Below are 17,627 nucleotides of genomic sequence, written 5' to 3'. Positions count from 1 at the left end.
CTGATGTAAATTATCATCAGATCCCAATATTTATTATAAAATATAATAACATTTTATTACAGTTATTTATTACAGTAAAATATTTGCAATTCCTATTGACATTATATACATAACTACATACTGTAGTCCATTATATACCAGTATATGACAGACCAACGTCTTGATCATATTACAGCAGCCAAAGTCAAATACCCTTTTTTTTATTCTGGTTTCTTGGCCAAAGATTTTCTGTCCTTTCGTCTTGTATGGCTACAATACTTTTACAAAGTAAAGTAATGTCTTTATATTAATACCAGAATTCAACTTCTTTTTGCCCATCTCCATATACTGTTCAAGGTAAACCACTTTACTTCCATGGAATCAGTGTCGGACTGGGGTTCCTTGGGTCCTCCAGATTAGATGAAACTCTTGGTGCAACCTCCTTCAAACTCTAGGAATAAGACTTTATTGAGTTGTCTTCTGCCACTCCTCTGGTGCCCATTATCGTGTATGAGCCTAGAGCTACCATCGGTGGTTCACCAGTTGGCCTATCCGACCATGACTTTTTATCTTATTTCATCAAACATGGTGTATTTCTTCCTCGGCTTCACTACTACCATCTTGTGGTACCTGTACTTGTAATTTTTGTATAGGAATGGATTTCAATATCTGCCACCCACGACCGCTACCCTTCCATGTTACATCACTGGAAGCTAGCCTTTCCATTCTTTGACGTTCTACATGTACTTGTGGGAGCTCAAGGAAAGTCATGTGTGAACTGTTTATGGAGGTGGAATCCTCTTGTAATGTTCTATATTGAGTTTGTGACGTCCTTGGTGGCTCATGTGCATGGACCTCTGTGACCTTCAAGATGGGAAGATTGGGCTTTATGATTGAAGAAAAAGTTTCAGATGTTTTTTTGCCACTGTGCAAATTTTTATCAACATGCTCCCCTTCAGGTCCTTGAAAGGCTTCGACGTAGCGGCGTATCTTCTGTTGACTGAGATCCTTCCTTATCACCACACTGTTAATACAACCAAAGTTTAATTCTTAGAACTTGCTAAGGTAAAATCCCACAAAAAATAACCCCAAAGATTATGGTGATTCCATAAGGCAATAAATTAACATTAAGACTACAGTAGGGCAGAAAACATGTGCCTTAGGCCAAATGTACACAATCTTGTGAAGCCTGAGAAATCGGCCCATATGTAGACCCGATCCCAAAGACTACACACCTTGTACAGAAAGGGAATCCTTGCATTATAACTAAATATTAACTTCCAATACAGTATTAAAAGTAACAGTTAATACTGACCGGCAGACGGGAAGTCCTTGTATAATATTTTGTTACAGGCAGTCCCCGACTTAAGCACACAGACGACAACTAGTTCAACTTCAACTTAAAAACAAACCTAAAGAACCTATCCTGTACGTAACCCGGGGACTGCCTGTATACTTCAAGGACTCGCCTTCTGTACAAGGTGAACATCCCATGAAATCAGACCAACAAATGGACCTGTTTCAATGTCCTTGGGCAAAATTTTATTAGACATTGACTTGAACTTACCGGAGATACCAATGGTCTCCTAATCCATACTCGGTGCCACAAACTCCAGTTCGAGGCCAGAGACATCGTGGGACTTTCCTCTCTAACATGACGGTTGTAGCAGCAACCTGAGGAAACAGATGAAGATCAGGTGATGAAACAGGCATGAGAATAATCATACAAGATCCAAAATTACTCTAAATAATGTTTATTGCACACATAACCATTATGCACTTTCAGCTTACACATTCATACCCTATCCACTGGCACTTGGGAAGAGTAAGGAAAAAAGACAGGAGCTCAGGTACTGAATGAATAAATTCCGAAAATGAGGCCAAGGATCAGGGGGCACATAGTTTAGCCGTTTCCTACTTCTTATTCATACTAGGAACTCTCATCCTCAGCATCCGATGTTTTGCGGAGGAGGGAAGATCAGAGCTTCCATTACCTGCTGCTTCACTGCTTGGAGAGACAGCAGCTTGTAGTGATACCAGCTTTTCTCTGGCTCTTAGAGCCGGCTGTAAATTTAACACCGGCTCTGACAAGTCGGGGTGAGATGGTCGGATCCTACCCCTGGATGCAATTCTCCAAACATTAAGAACCAGACATTCCACCTTAATAAAAAAAATTTAGAAGATACTAAACCTGAGCTCTCCAAAGTTCATCTCTTTCCTGTGCCACCCGCCAGTGGGTGTCCCCCATCATGGCGATCAAGAGGTTTAACATGAGAAGATTGGCAATGATTGTGAAGGTGAAATATACAATATGGAATATATAGGGAAGGTCAACATCATAGTTTGTTGGAGAGTTGATGACATTGAGGAAGAGCTCAAATGTGCTGAACAGGGCCAAGGGGTAGTCGTAGAAATATCCAAACTGGTTGGGGTCTTCGGTCTGGAATATTATGTAAAAGGCTGTGAAATGAAATATAGAAAAATGAAATTTATAAAGCAGCTTAAATATTATTTCATTTGTAAGAAAAAATTGTTCATTCTAGTCCATGAGCAATGATTGTGAGAGAGGTCAGTGAAGTATACTTACTGGTGGCAAATCCAAAAATGACCACAACCATCAGCCAGCAGAATCGTAAGAGGTCTCCAAAGATCATCTAGAAGAAATTTACATTTTTATGTATTTTATGCAAAATTTGTGCCATCTGTTCTGTGGACCAGTTTACTAAGAGGGTAGCTCACTTTATGTAGAAGCTTTCTAGAACGTTGATATTAATAAAATTGGGTCTTTGGACTACTGCACAGATATTGTGCCCTTGGCTGGACAACCAAAGACGTTTCCAAAAGACCATGATGAGTTGAGTATGCACCAAAGCAAAGTCCAATAAGCAACATTGTAAGGTGGCCTAAGACAGCGGTAGATCCTCAGACCATGAGGAAAACCTTCAGCTTTTGTCACATCTACTCTTTGGCCACCATCCGGGAGCACTTCTTATTTACAGTTTTTGTACAGAATCACCAGATGGACAGTTAGTAGTTTTACAAAAAATATATGCATATAAACTGTACATGCAGACGACCTTGTGATGAGTCCTACATCATGACATTATGAACTCTGCTTACCTTATGAATCATGATGGTAAAAGGACCAAGCATCTGGAATCCACGGGCGAAAAACATGACATAGCACCAGCCCAGCACTAACAAGGTAGACATTGGGATGACTTCTCCACCAGTGTCTGTTAGTCTTAGAATTAACACTACCAGAACCAGACAAGGGTAGCATATTCTGAGGAAAGTAAAGTGCATATAGATACATATGAGTCGATAAATACTTCGTCGATAAACTATGATCCTACTCGTGGTATATTCTAAAGGTATAACAGATGAATTTCTACTTCAATTGTATCCAGTGATAAGAAGATTGTAACCCCTTGACCTGAGCAAGTAATCATTTTCGGTGTGCTAATCTGGAGTCAGTACATCTCCAATCTAAGGGGAATCTTTAATGCTCTTTCCCTCAGAGACAGTATCTCATTTAAGGCCTTCAGTGAAGATCTGGATTCAAGCTCTCAGACATGACTCCATTATTTTAAATGCCACACATGTCTTTGTCACTGCAACAATAATTCAAAATGATGAGGTCATCCAGACCATATGAGATGCTCACATAATAAGGGTGAATGGTCCTCCTTGTACTGCTTGGGTTAGATATCTTGCTTCACGTATCTTAAACAGGTCCGGAATCTAAGAAAAAAGAGATTTTAGATACAATTAGCTATTTTGTACTAAAAAAGTTTTTGTTTTTTGTTCATATACAAGGGTCTCAAAGAGCAGTCACTCTCTATGCAATGGAGAGCATCCATTGGTGGAGATGACCTACCTATTGGAGTGGAGACACCATCCTTGAGTACAGACACCTCAACCAATGGAGTGGCGACTATCCACACAACCCAAATGAGTGCATACACCCCCCACCCATGAGTAGGATGAATTTGAGGCCAGAATTTAATATGCTCTAGTTCCTACCTTTAGTATGAGGATTATGATTGCTCCTACGACACTAATAATTTCTCCTGCTAGACGTAGATAGTCATCAGATGTGGTGTAGGCTTCCTAGAAGAAAAAGATGACATGCTGTTGGAGTTAGGTTACATAGGATCCTTTTAAGAATATAACACTACCAGGATCGGCAATACGTGTCTGATTATTGGGAAAGAACCTCTGCAATCATCAGAATGGGCTGCCCTATACAACCTAGGACTTCCATGATAGGCATCTCCTGGGAGGCTTCCTGGAAATCCCATAGGTCAGTTTGATTGACATTGATTTTATGGAATTTCTGGGATGGCTTATGGGACTATTAGATCCTGTAAATCCTAAAAAGTATAGGGCAGCTCAGAGGGACTTTGGGGTTGGCAAAAAATCTCTGGAATTAAATTGGTAGTGACTAGGCATCTCTAGAATTTGGGGACCTGACAGTTTGAGAGAAGAGGACAACGCTCGGTGTTATATGTATAGACGATTTATGGTATTTAGGGGAGAATTTTATAACAGCGCATGTTAGTAGATCCGCTTTGTTTATTATAAGCCTGACAGTCGTAGACCTAACGATAATGTGTGTACAGAGTACACAGATTGCTATCACTTGTCACATTCCTCTGAAGCCACACGGATAATGTCTATTGTCCTCTTGTCTGCAGTCAACCACTCATCAATAACCAATGAGTTCACATACATCATTATACATACAGAGCCGAGAACCGGTTACATAACGCGACACTTCCTGTCACGAGCAATAACCACACAAGGAAGTCATTTTCCTATATAAAATACTGTTCATGTTTACAGCAAATATTAAGCTGCACTTTGCTTTCAATATATTATATTGGTTTTTAGTTCCTTGAGTCAGTGGGATCATGTGACTAAAAAGCTTAATTCGAGATTGATGACCAAACTCTGTGACCCAAAAAAATAGGGAAAAAGATGGATCAGATGTGGCAGTCAACGGCGGTCCATTCGCAGAAAGACTTCCAGTTTCTAGCAGTTGGACTTTGTGCGTTCTCCAAACTTTGTTTTGTAGCTTTCAAAATTTGAGAACAGAAAATAAAATTGAATTCTCAGGGTCAGCTAGAAAATAAAGAGTATGGAGCCAATGTTGGACCTCATCGATCTAATACTGATGACCTAACCTATGGATTGGCCAACAAATTCTCAAACCTTGAAAACCTCCTTTAAATTGCTTTGTATATAGAACTTAAAGAGGTTTGCCCAAGATATATACATATTCCTTACACATAGGATAAGAGATGCGGTAAGTTTAATTCATTGGGGTTGGAACCCTATCCATTGTACCCCAACTGAATGGATTGATATGGATTATTTCTATGGGGCTACTAGAGATAGCCAAGTGCTGGAATTGGTAGTCCTAGCAGCCAATGTAAATGGACTCTGATCTCCACCGTTCTACAACTTATCCCATAATAAAGGAATAGACTTTCAATGTGCCTCATCTCCATCCAGGTCTGAAGGAAGAGTCAACAGACCTTTACCTGCCTAAGATGGTCAACAAGTTCCACCTACATTGGGTCATCAGGAACCAAGTTATCACAATAGGCCAATGCTCACTAGCCAAGGTATACCACCGAAACAAGGTGGACCCGACCCCTCTGGGGAAATCTCCAGGAAGGCCTGCGTGTGATCTTTCTCCAGGATTTCTGGAACCCCAGACCGATGATTATATCTCCCCCTCCAGGACTCTGTGTTAGTCCTCATTTAATCCCCTGATGATTCACCAGGACCGGTGATGAAACGCGTAGGGTAGGGAGGGACGGGGAGCACTCTTTTGGCTTTACCTTATAGGGCATAAAAGTACACCTATCCAGGGACGATTCGGGTACTGTCCTTGTCAGGACGGGAGCATCTGGGGTAGTAGGGACAGCTCTATGATAGGGAGAGAACAGTAATTCCCCCTTAGGTCTCCTGCAGCCAGATACTCCACCTGGTAAGACTGCCCTATTTTTAATGTTTGTTTAATTTACTGCATTTATAAGATATAAGTGGATTTTAAGTGATTAAGTAAAAGTTATGTTTTAAGTAACCAAGTTCGATGCTTTACTATTAGAGATGAGCGAGTATACTCGTCCGAGCTTGATGCTCGTTCGAGTATTAAGGTACTCGAAACGGCTCGTTGCTCGGACGAGTATTTCCCCTGCTCGAGATCGAGCATTTAATTAAAAAAACACAGTGAAGAACAGTGAAGAATAGAATAAAAATAGTGAACACAGTGAACACAGGATCATTTAAGTTAAAAACACAGTGAAGAACACAGTGAAGAATAGATTACAGATGTTCGGCACATCTGCTTACCTGTCGGAAGGTATGCGCGGAACGGCAGCAGGGAGACATCAAGCAGCAGGGAGACATCAAGCAGCAGGGAGACATCAAGCAGCAGGGAGACAGACATCGGGCAGCACCACAGGGGACACAGACATCGGGCAGCACCACGGGGGACACAGACATCGGGCAGCAGCCCGGGGGACACAGACATCGGGCAGCAGCCCGGGGGACACAGACATCGGGCAGCAGCCCGGGGGACACAGACATCGGGCAGCAGCCCGGGGGACACAGACATCGGGCAGCAGCCCGGGGGACACAGACATCGGGCAGCAGCCCGGGGGACACAGACATCGGGCAGCAGCCCGGGGGACACAGACATCGGGCAGCAGCCCGGGGGACACAGACATCGGGCAGCAGCCCGGGGGCACAGACATCGGGCAGCAGCCCGGGGGACACAGACATCGGGCAGCACGGGGGACACAGACATCGGGCAGCACGGGGGACACAGACATCGGGCAGCACGGGGGACACAGACATCGGGCAGCACGGGGGACACAGACATCGGGCAGCAGCCCGGGGGACACAGACATCGGGCAGCACGGGGGACACAGACATCGGGCAGCACGGGGGAGACTTCAGTGGAAGAAGAGGAGTGGATCCCAGGACAGCGTATCACCCCGACAAGTAAGCAGATGTGCAGAACATCTGTAATCTATTCTTCACTGCGTTTTTCACTTAAATCATCCTGTGTTCACTGTTTTTATTCTATTCTTCACTGTTCTTCACATCTGTTAACTTGTCGCACGGAACAGTGAAGAATAGATTGCAGATGTTTGCATACATCTGCTAACTTATCAGAAGACATTCTTTTTCAGTTAATTAACACATTTTATTCCCGAACCATGGTCCCTTTGAAAAATGGTCGGGTCTCCCATTGACTTCAATGGGGCTCGTTATTCGAGACGAGCACTCGAGCATCTGGAAAAGTTTGTCTCGAATAACGAGTACCCGAGCATTTTAGTGCTCGCTCATCTCTATTTACTATGTGTTATGGAAGTACCCATAATATTCTACTGTGTGAATGTAGGAGAAAACAAATTGTAACCAAAATCAGTAGAGGAAATGTCCCCATTGTAAAGTTAAAGGTTCTTACATTCAAGGGTTTCTGCACCTTGATGGTGATATCTCTACTGCTAGTCCTGTTGTCCGTTCTGTCTTTGAGAGGTCGGTTCACACAACATAAAGAAACAATGGTCATGTACACGATATAGAGGGCGGTTAGAGTCCAGAAATATGGCCGCCCAAACCTCTGCCACTTTTTATTGACCAGCTCCTTCACTGGGGTTAGGTCCAATATCCGCCGAGCCTGGAATAGAAAAATCAGTAATTACCCCAACTAGTCAGTAATATAAAGATCTTTGTCAATCTCTTCTCTATTTCTTCATTTCTTACACTTTTAGTTGTATCAAATTACCCCCTATGAATCCCACTAAGGGTCTGGTCAAATGAGCAAAGAGTACTTATCCTGTTCAGCCTTAAGGTTTCCACATCACATTGGTCTTAAGGTCTCTTAGTGGTCATGGGACCAGCTTTGGCCAATCAGTGGCATGAGGAAACCACTAGTAAGGTCCTTGCCCTGAATGAATGGAGCAGGTGGTCCCCTGGGCGCAGCCAACCTCTATCGGACTGCTGGAGACAGCCATGTCCTGTACACACACATACGAGAGAGACCCTTAAAGGGAACCAGCTACAGCACTTATGTGGCGCTAGTAAAGAGAATTTTTTATATGTTCTAGTTAAATACTCCTTTTGACATTCTGGCAGAAGGATAAGTTTAATATCAGTGTGTTCTGTATACAGTAAATCACATACCTGGAGTCAATGGGGCCATGTAAGAGGTGTACACGGTGACAGAGTCACAGCTCTCGTCTCATAAATTCCTTCTTGATTGACAACATTGCAAGCTGTGACAAAATCACACCCCCAGAGCATTGGGTGATAAGGGCTGTGATCATGTCTACCTCTTACAAGGTCCCAGAGGCTCCAGGTATCCCCTTGCATTCCAGGATGAGCTCCCACACAGAGACTTCCTGCTGGCAACACATTGTGAGTAGAGTAAAAGTACATGCTACAGGCTGATAAGGTATTTATCTAGGGGAGTAGGAAGGAGGCATATAGCAGAGCTGTGTGTATGTAATGGCTGTAATAGCAGAGCTGAGGATGTCATATGTAATATGTATCTCATGGTTCTCATCTCTCTTTCTATGTGTCAGATACTAGTAAATGTTCAGAAGCTAAATGAAAGTGTATATAAAACTGGACCCTAATACTGTAACCACATTGTCAGCACACAGCATCTCACAGCACTAGAGGGATCATGAAGTGTCTGCTTAGAGAGTGATAGCTGAAACAGCAATAGAATTGAGTAAAATTGCAAAGGAAGGGGTTAAAAAATGATCTTCACTGTGTAAACATCACTAGGGGGTTGAAATTTGAGAACAATTATGGGGGGAACTGGCCTTTAAAACTGCATATTACAACTTTATGACACCTATACCTATACAACCTATAACATAGATTACATTACACACCTCTCTCTTCTTCCCAGAGACCACCAAATCCAGTACCGACTGAGGATCCTCCCATGTGTCAATCTCAGTAAGGTCATACAGATAGCAGCTAATGGGACCAAATGTCCATTGTAGTTGTCTCCTCTTCTGTACTAAGTGCTGGAACATCTGAGAAAATTGAGATGAAAAGGAATGCATTAAAAAATTAGATGTATGTGGTGTGTAACATAGATTTACACATGACACAAATATGTCTATTAACAGGGGTTTATTAGAACATGATTCAGCTAATCTGTTGTTTGATGCAACAAAGATAAAAGGAAGACACTTCTCAGAGTAATCTACTTGTAGGTAACAGCTGGCACAGGACTTTCAGGTGATAGTGTCGCAAGGCAACAGAGGCTAAGACTAGTCAGAGATAGCATAGGGTCAAAGCAGGCGGTAATCAGGAACAATTCAAGATACAGGCCAGGGGTTGGGTAGGAATAGTTCATATAGAATCCAAGCTGTAGGCAGAGGTCATCACCAAAAATAGAGTAGAGAATTAAATAGCAGAATCAGAGCTGGAACACAAAGGGCTTCAAAATCAACACCTTTACACAGACTAGCACAGGGTAAGCCCAGGACAAGCACAGGACAAGTACAGGACAAGTACAGGACAAGTACAGGACTACACAGTTCTAGGAACCTTAAAGGGAATCTACCATTTGATTTCATGCATTATGAACCAAACATACCTTGAGAATGCTGTATCAACACTGATGCAGAAACATATTTTGTTTAATCCCTGATCCGAGTGGTTTTGCTCAAAAAACAATTATAAAATTCAGGACACTGGGAAAGCAGGGTTGCATGCTGGCTGCCGTACATAAACACATTACACGAAACATCCTGAAGTGACCAGACAGGACTAATCAACCTGAGCTGGATGACTCATACACAGCAGCTGAGGGATGGTGCAGAGATTGATTACTTCTGTCTGTCAGGGACAACACAGTGATTATGTATTCTTGTTTTCTCGACTTATGCTGGGCAGGACAAAGTTGTAGCAGTGCATACTTAGGGTGAGGAGAGCTCTGTGTCAGCCACAGGAGCAACAGATCCCACTCAGTTTAGGGATAAAACAAGATATGTTTCTGCATCAGTGTAGCTACAGCATTCTCAAGGTATGTTTGGTTCGTAATGCAATATTCAAGTCACTAAAGGACATCTACCACCAGGATGAAAGACTGTATGCAAATGAGCCTGAGGGGCTCCAGGCTCCATTAACACCTATGGTGCCTGGAGGCCCTCGGGCTCATTTGCATGCAGTCCTTCATCCTGGTGCTAGATTAATGCCGTTTGATTTGAGGAAAGTTGCCTATTTGACCTTAGTTGGATTGAGGTTGTCTTGGGAGCACCCTATCCCCATGCACGCCTACAAGCTTTATCTACATGTGGTCATCACAGCATACATACCACAGTGTTACCTTCCAGAGCAGCCATCTTTAATGGGGTAAGGCCCTCGTTATTGTAAATCTCCTCTAGTCCTGGACCATATTTCTCCTTGTGGTAGGTCATGATAAGATCATACATCTGACAGGAAGACATCTTGTTTGGTTGTAGTGTCAGGATGTGGAGGATTGTATTTCCTAAAGGAAGACCAAAAGAAACGGGTCATCCAGAATCTGGCTTCCTCACCAATCAGCTGCCCTCAGTTTTCAATGCACTGAGAATGAAAGAGAAGGGAGACAGTAACTGTATAGTGGCCAGACCTTGTTACTTCAGTTCAGCCCCCATTCACTTGATAAGACAATGAGCTGCAATTACTAGGCTCGGCCACTATATAGGGATTGGAGCAGTCTGTTACCAGTTCCATTCTCTGTGCATTGACGATTGGAGAGAACAGATAACTGACGAGGGTGCCAGGTAAGACCCCCACCAAGATTATATGTAATATTGTAAAGAATGGCCATCAATATCTTTGCTGTTGTTGATATCTCACCATGAGAATCTTTGGCCTGAGCATCGGCACCATGTAGTAGTAACATCCGCACAAGCTCTGCATTACCAACACATGCAGCAAAGGAAAGAATATGCTCTCCTGAAATGAGAAAACAATCAGATCTTACTCTAAGCTCCACCTCTGAAGAAATAATGAGGATCTCATGGGACAACCAATACATCTGGCTCAACATCGAAAGGTTCATAGTTGGATCTGAAGCAATAGACTGAGCTTTTATATTAAGGAGGTTTCAGGCTGAAAAACTTTCTGCATTGCACTGCTCCTTAGCCCCTCGCCTCTGCTCTGAGTAAAAGCTGTTGCAGGCTTCTGGTTGGATACTACAGCAATACCCTTAGGGAACAGCGGAGAGTCTGAAGAGCAGCTCAATGCACAGCGAAGCGTAAAAGACTAGGGAGGCAGACCTACATTAAATATTAATTTCTTTAAAAAAAATTTTTTTTAACTGTTTAAGTTTTTGCAGCTCATTACAGGAATGTCATAAGTGTATACCTCCATCATGCAGATTTACCAGCCACCCCCAATACTTATCCATCTCTACTTCTTGATTACAAAAAGTTGGCAAGTAGTGAAAATGTGGAAGAAGGTCATGTTACCAACATCAGACTACACTATTTCCTTGTAGTCTGTAGTCATGGAGACAGTAGGCTGGATACAGAAAACGGTAGGAGATTTTAAAGTTGGTATAAAACAGTTCTTCATGCCGATAACTCTTTACTCACCATAATAGAATGAATTGGGTTTAAGCTGGAAGAAAGTGCCCACTGCCCGCGCCATACACACATTAGCTCGATGTCGAATCAGCTCCTGGGCAATGGCCACATTCTGACGCATGACAGCAATGTGCAAAGCCGTCTGACCTGACAAAAGACAAATAGACAATCAGTGTCTGGATCAGGGTCTTTGGGGCCACCAAATAAAGTGTTTCTAAGTATCAACCATCCACCACTAGACCTTAGTAGCCTCGAAATGCAGTTGACCACTTAGGCTCACTATGGTGTCAGATCCTGGATCTACCAAAGGATCTTCTTAATATTGTCCCTGCCTCAAAAAGTTCTTGAATTTTTTTTTTTTTTTTCAAAAAGTTCAATTTGGAGTTAATACATTTTGATTTTGATCGTCTGCCAGATGATCTCCCCTTTTGGGTAAGTCAATCATGTGTAAAGAGTAAATGTTGGATGTCACTGGATGACCGTTGCCTCAGCTGAGATATGCCTCGATGGCTTATAAAGTGCACAACGTTGATTTGGGCAGTAATTTGTTAGCTTCGGACTTTCATCAGTAAAGTTTTTGACATTTCAAAAACATCTCTGGAATAAAATTCACTTCTCAGTGGGCCGCCTGGTTACTGAGCTGTTGCTCCAATCCCTTAGGCCTTAGGTGGTGACGTCATATTAAGATAACTGATGTCAGCAGTCATGGGAAAATCTAAAGAAAATGACATGTGAGTTCATCAGACCAAGCGAGTCACCAGAGAGGCCAACAGAGATTGATAAAGCTATTCCAGAACTCCAAGCTGATGGACTTGCTTTATCCACGCGTGGTTGCTTACAATTTGTGAAAGTTTTCTGAGAAGTTTTTAATCAGATATTAAAATAGCATTTTATGAGTCCAGCTGCAGAGTGGGAAAGTGAGTCTGATGTATTCACAAGCTAAACTCAAACTCAATTAATATTGTGTATGGTTGCAGTGGGAAATGTGGATACTTAAAGGGGTTTGTGTGACCTACGCTAACTTTATACGTTTATTTTGTTGCGTGTTTTGTGTAATTTTATTGTTTATGTATTACATCATGCATGTTATCTAGCCATTTCCATATGAAATTTTTTTTATATGCCAACAAATAAAATTTCCACATTTTCAACATAGCAGTGGTGAGTGCTCAGCAATATTTTGGCATTTTAGGTTTTAGCTCTTACCCTTATGACACACAGGTTTTACAGCTAGTAGCACCACCTCTACTATTCATTTCAGACATATGGGATGTTTACTGCTATCTGTGCATATATTCACAATGAATTTAATAAAATATGCATTGATATTTATTTGCTTGTTTAGCATGAATTATCTGTAAGTTAAAATATATAGTTCAGCATGCTATTTTTTTTCAATAATACATAGGGACCCTATTTTTTATGGTTTCCCTTGCAATTGCCCTTCTTTTGGTTATAAAGTTCTATAAATGAGTTTATTGCTCATCAGAACTGGAGGCGATTCACAGATGAAACAAAGTTTAACTTAACACTTAAAGACTTAAACATTTTAGCAAAACGTTAACTTGACTTTCAATGGTTTTTGCCATGTGATAAATCATAATTTTTTTTTTACTTCGATAGGTTTGTAGACGTTAAAGGACATCTACCACCAGGATGAAGGATTGTAAACCAAGCACACTGACATGCTGGTGTGCACCCCCGCTGGCAGGATCTGCTCTTCTTTAAGCTTCCTATGCCTTTGGTTTTAGGGAAAAAAAGACTTTAAAATTAGGCAAATTATCCCCAGGACTCCAAGCTCTTTTAACACCTATGGGGACCGGAGCCCATTAGGCTCATTTGCATAATTTTAAAAGTCTTTAAAAAAAAAAATTAAAGACATAATAAGTTAAGAGAAGAGCAGATCCAGCCAGAGGGGGCACACACCAGTTTGTCAGTGCTTGGTTTACAATCCGTGATCCTGGTGGTCCTTTAGGCACGTGGACTCCTACTTCCAGAACCTCTCACAGGTAAATTGTAATATTTAGAAAACCTTATATCAAGTTTTTGGTAATTCTGGAGTACCAAACATAGTTATGTCTTATGAACTCCTTAATACACTTTTCCATACTCAATTTCAGAGCGGGAGTCCTTGCTTTATGGGTATTTGCATCCTGAGGACATGGGTCAACTTCACATCCCCCCACGATCTCTAGAGCCCCCCAAAATTGCATAAATTGCATTATTAGTCTTATTAGTCTTCCAATTAAGACAAAGGCAAGGTAGGTTGTTCAGCATGAAGGTCACTCACATAACGTGTATGCACTTATAGATGAGATCCCAATAAGACCAGTTCCCACCACAGTGAAGGATCCCCTAATCTTCAAAACCCAATCCAAATTGCACTTATAGATTGAGGTATCAATGGGCAAAACAACTCATTTAAGCTAATTTAACTAATTGTAACCAGTGGGTTGTCTATGCATTCACATATGAGGTCCTCCAGACTTTCTGCTATGTCTGATACCAAATGGAACATCCCTCACTCTGGAGAATACAACAAGTCGGAATATAATAGATGAAAGCCAATAATAGAAGAACATATCAGAACCCACCTTTGTACAGGTCGGATGTCATGGGCAAGTTGACCAGCTCAGGAGCATGCTGGAGAAGAACCTTCACAGACTCCAGATTATCGTGCAGCACGGCCAGATGGAGCGCAGTCTCCCCGACGGCTCCTAAGTAAAAGTTTATCATCGTGAGGTATAGAAGGTGGTACGGGTTATAGAGATATGAAATGTCACAGAGCAGGTTTTATAAACATCGAGAGCTTGATATTCCTGATAAACATGAACTTTATACAAGAAGGCAACTGTGATAGACCATACGGTATAAAAAGTGCAGAACAAATCAAAGACGTGAAAAGAGAACAAAAGGTAAATAATAACTTTGGTTTGATGAATCGGTGGAGCAGGCGATTGTGGGCATCTTGGAAGGCAGCAGAGATTCTGGACACGTCATCGTACTGGATGAGCTCATCCTTGGATATCTGGTCTTCCCTTATCTCCCGTAGATGGTTACTGTCCAACCTTGACCTAAAACTAATGGAAATTCTCCACATTCAAGAAGCTTAGATTCCACACCCCAATGTTGATGTAAGGTCCTTCTCATCAAATCGCAACTGATTATTCTCTATGGTTCTGCCCAGAGGTTGGATCCAGTTAGTCCATCCTACTGCATAACTACTTTATGTTAGATCGCTGAACCATGGAAAAGCAGAACTATGTCCATGTCCTGTACCTGCGCTAGATGCCTACTCTCTGACCAGGGGTTTCTCAATCCACCTTAGTTGCCACCAAAAACCATCACACTGTAGTTCCAACAATTCAATTGTCAATTTATTATCTAAATAACATTATGTCGTGTGGGTAGAGTGTGAGGGTAATAGTATCTGAGGACGTATCGCCACCCATCATGAGTTACCTGTTTGTAGCGGATTGATAGCTTTACAGGACAGAAGTTTCTTCAGAGATTTCCAGCGATTCCTCTGTGCACAACATAAAAGAGGCAATTCCTGAATCCTGCAAAGCAAACAGCCCATTGTTACTCCTCTGCCCCATTGTATGGTAATAGGAAGGTGACACCAAGCACATTGTATTCCAACACAAACAAAGTCAAAATTTGCAGAGACGTAAATACACAATAAGCACAAAGCTCTGCTGGGGGTGTTCAAGAGAGATCAATCTTATTGTCCCTTAATTCTCATCATAGAGAAACTTTTCATATTTCCATCACTATATATGGCCTTATTTTTAGTATTGTATTTTCATGCTACAATTATGAGCTAAAAATAATAAAAGCTTATAAACGGAACATAAGAAATGCAAAAAAAGTGTTTACTTAAATTTTTTTTTATGAACCATTCCCTATGTAGAATGTAACTTCTATTATACTATCCCTCATGTAAAAGAATTTATATAGTATAATATTTGTATAATATATACAAAAATATAATAATGTCCCCTATGTACCAGAATATAAATACTATAATACTGCCCCTATGTACAAGAATATAAATACTATAATACTGCCCACTATGTACAAGAATATAACTACTATAATACTGTCCCCTATGTACAAGAATATAAGTACTATAATACTGCCCCTATGTACAAGAACATAACTACTATAATACTGCCCCCTATGTACAAGAATATAACTACTATAATACTGCTCCCTATGTACAAGAATATAACTACTATAATACTGCCTCTATGAACAAGAATATAACTACTATAATACTGCCCCCTATGTACAAGAATATAACTACTATAATACTGCCCCCTATGTACAAGAATATAACTACTATAATACTGCCCCCCCTGTCTACAATAATATAACTACTATAATACTGCCCCTATGTACAAGAATATAACTACTATAATACTGCCCCCTATGTACAAGAATATAACTACTATAATACTGCCCTCTATGTACAAGAATATAAATACTATAATACTGCCCCCTATGTACAGGAATATAGCTATTATAATACTGCCCCCTATGTACAGGAATATAACTACTATAATACTGCCCCCTATGTACAAGAATATAACTACTCTAATACTGCCCCCTATGTACAAGAATATAACTACTATAATACTGCCCCCTATGTACAAGAATATAACTACAATAATACTGCCCCCTGTGTACAAGAATATAACTACTATAATACTGCCCCCTATGTACAAGAATATAACTACTATAATACTGCTCCCTATGTACAGGAATATAACTACTATAATACTGCCCCCTATGTACAACAATATAACTACCATAATACTGCCCTCTATGTACAAGAATATAAAAAAATTTGTAAACGAAATATGTTCTTTGACAAACCTGCCCATTTTCCACAAAATTCCCACAAAATTGCACTACTATGAAACTACATGGTTACTAATGGGTTACAAAGGCACAGAATATGTATAAATTAAAATATTATTCAACCTGCATCTTAAAAATAACACAAAATACAACTGTAGGCAAACTCTAGCAAAAAAGTAACTTATAACTTAAAAAAAAAAGTAACTTATAACTTTACAGGTCAGACCCGAAAGCCATCATTGAAGGGGTAATTGGGGTAAACCAAAGTTCAAGTTTGAGGCTGATATTGAAAGCAAAATGTAATGGAAATAAAGGCCAGTAAATGGGGCAAAAAGAATGAATAAGATAGATGATGATGTCATCTTATGGTTAACAGGATGTCCTTCTGTCTAAACAAGATGTCCAAAAAAAAGTAAAATCTGGGCTCATACTTCAATGAGTCCCTCAGCCACCACTTGAGTATGAGGATGCATATTATGCAGAATTTTCTTTGGTTCTCACTCATGGTGATTTAACCTGAATTGTATCATTCTACATCATGTCTACATACATATATATGTGCGTAAACTGGATCACATTCTCATCTGCAATGGAGAACATTACAATCATCTTCCAACTTTCTCAGAAAGATTTTGTGTGTTTATAAAATTGAAAACCAATAAAACTACAGTTAAACAAAAAAAGAGAATTTTTTTAACCCAGCAGGTGAATATTTGTCCCTCACCTCTTCTGCTGTCGCAAGTTGAGTTCACAAGTGTTCTCCATTGGTTTCCGCTTCCACCACAGAGACATTTTTGTGGTCCTCTTAAGATTGTCTCACCGGTCAATGCCTTTAACTGGCTATGGATTGAAGAGGAGCCGAACTTTCATCCTTTAGGTTGAGGAAATAATTTGTGCTCTCATGAATCGTTATCAAAAAGTTGAATCCTCCACCTCTTCGTCATTGGGCATTGATCCTAAGAAGACACCTGCAAGATATAAAGGAATATAGTGTCAGGACAATTCACAGTGCCTTCTCTGGAAATAAACTCCAACCAGTTACACTGAGAACAAGTCTTGTGGACATGTTAAGAGGAAGTGCATTGGCTCCCAAATACATATGTGAATGTCCCAAAAATCCAACGATAGTAGATGTCAAATGGAAAAAAGATCAGCTTGTTG

General features: G+C 40.8%; 1 protein-coding gene across 1 annotated transcript; it reads right to left on the bottom strand.

Annotated features, from left to right (window-relative positions):
* Nucleotides 1–199: 199 nt before the first annotated feature.
* On the bottom strand, nt 200–17,391 carry LOC140105372 (transient receptor potential cation channel subfamily V member 5-like). Its single transcript, XM_072129287.1, has 15 exons — nt 17,191–17,391; nt 15,063–15,160; nt 14,195–14,317; nt 11,610–11,747; nt 10,870–10,968; nt 10,344–10,516; nt 8,907–9,053; nt 7,469–7,681; nt 4,006–4,092; nt 3,647–3,723; nt 3,100–3,265; nt 2,567–2,633; nt 2,171–2,439; nt 1,547–1,653; nt 200–1,003 (listed from the first exon to the last, which is right to left on the bottom strand). Exons 1-15 carry the CDS (start codon nt 17,256–17,258, stop codon nt 559–561), a joined length of 2,277 nt encoding a protein of 758 aa, XP_071985388.1. The 5' UTR covers nt 17,259–17,391; the 3' UTR covers nt 200–558.
* Nucleotides 17,392–17,627: the final 236 nt, after the last annotated feature.

This window comes from Engystomops pustulosus, chromosome 11 (genome assembly GCF_040894005.1).
Source record: "Engystomops pustulosus chromosome 11, aEngPut4.maternal, whole genome shotgun sequence".
In the NCBI taxonomy this organism is placed as follows: Eukaryota; Metazoa; Chordata; class Amphibia; order Anura; family Leptodactylidae; genus Engystomops; species Engystomops pustulosus.
Note: the sequence above shows the minus strand (reverse complement) of the source record. Positions and strands in the feature narration are given on the sequence as shown.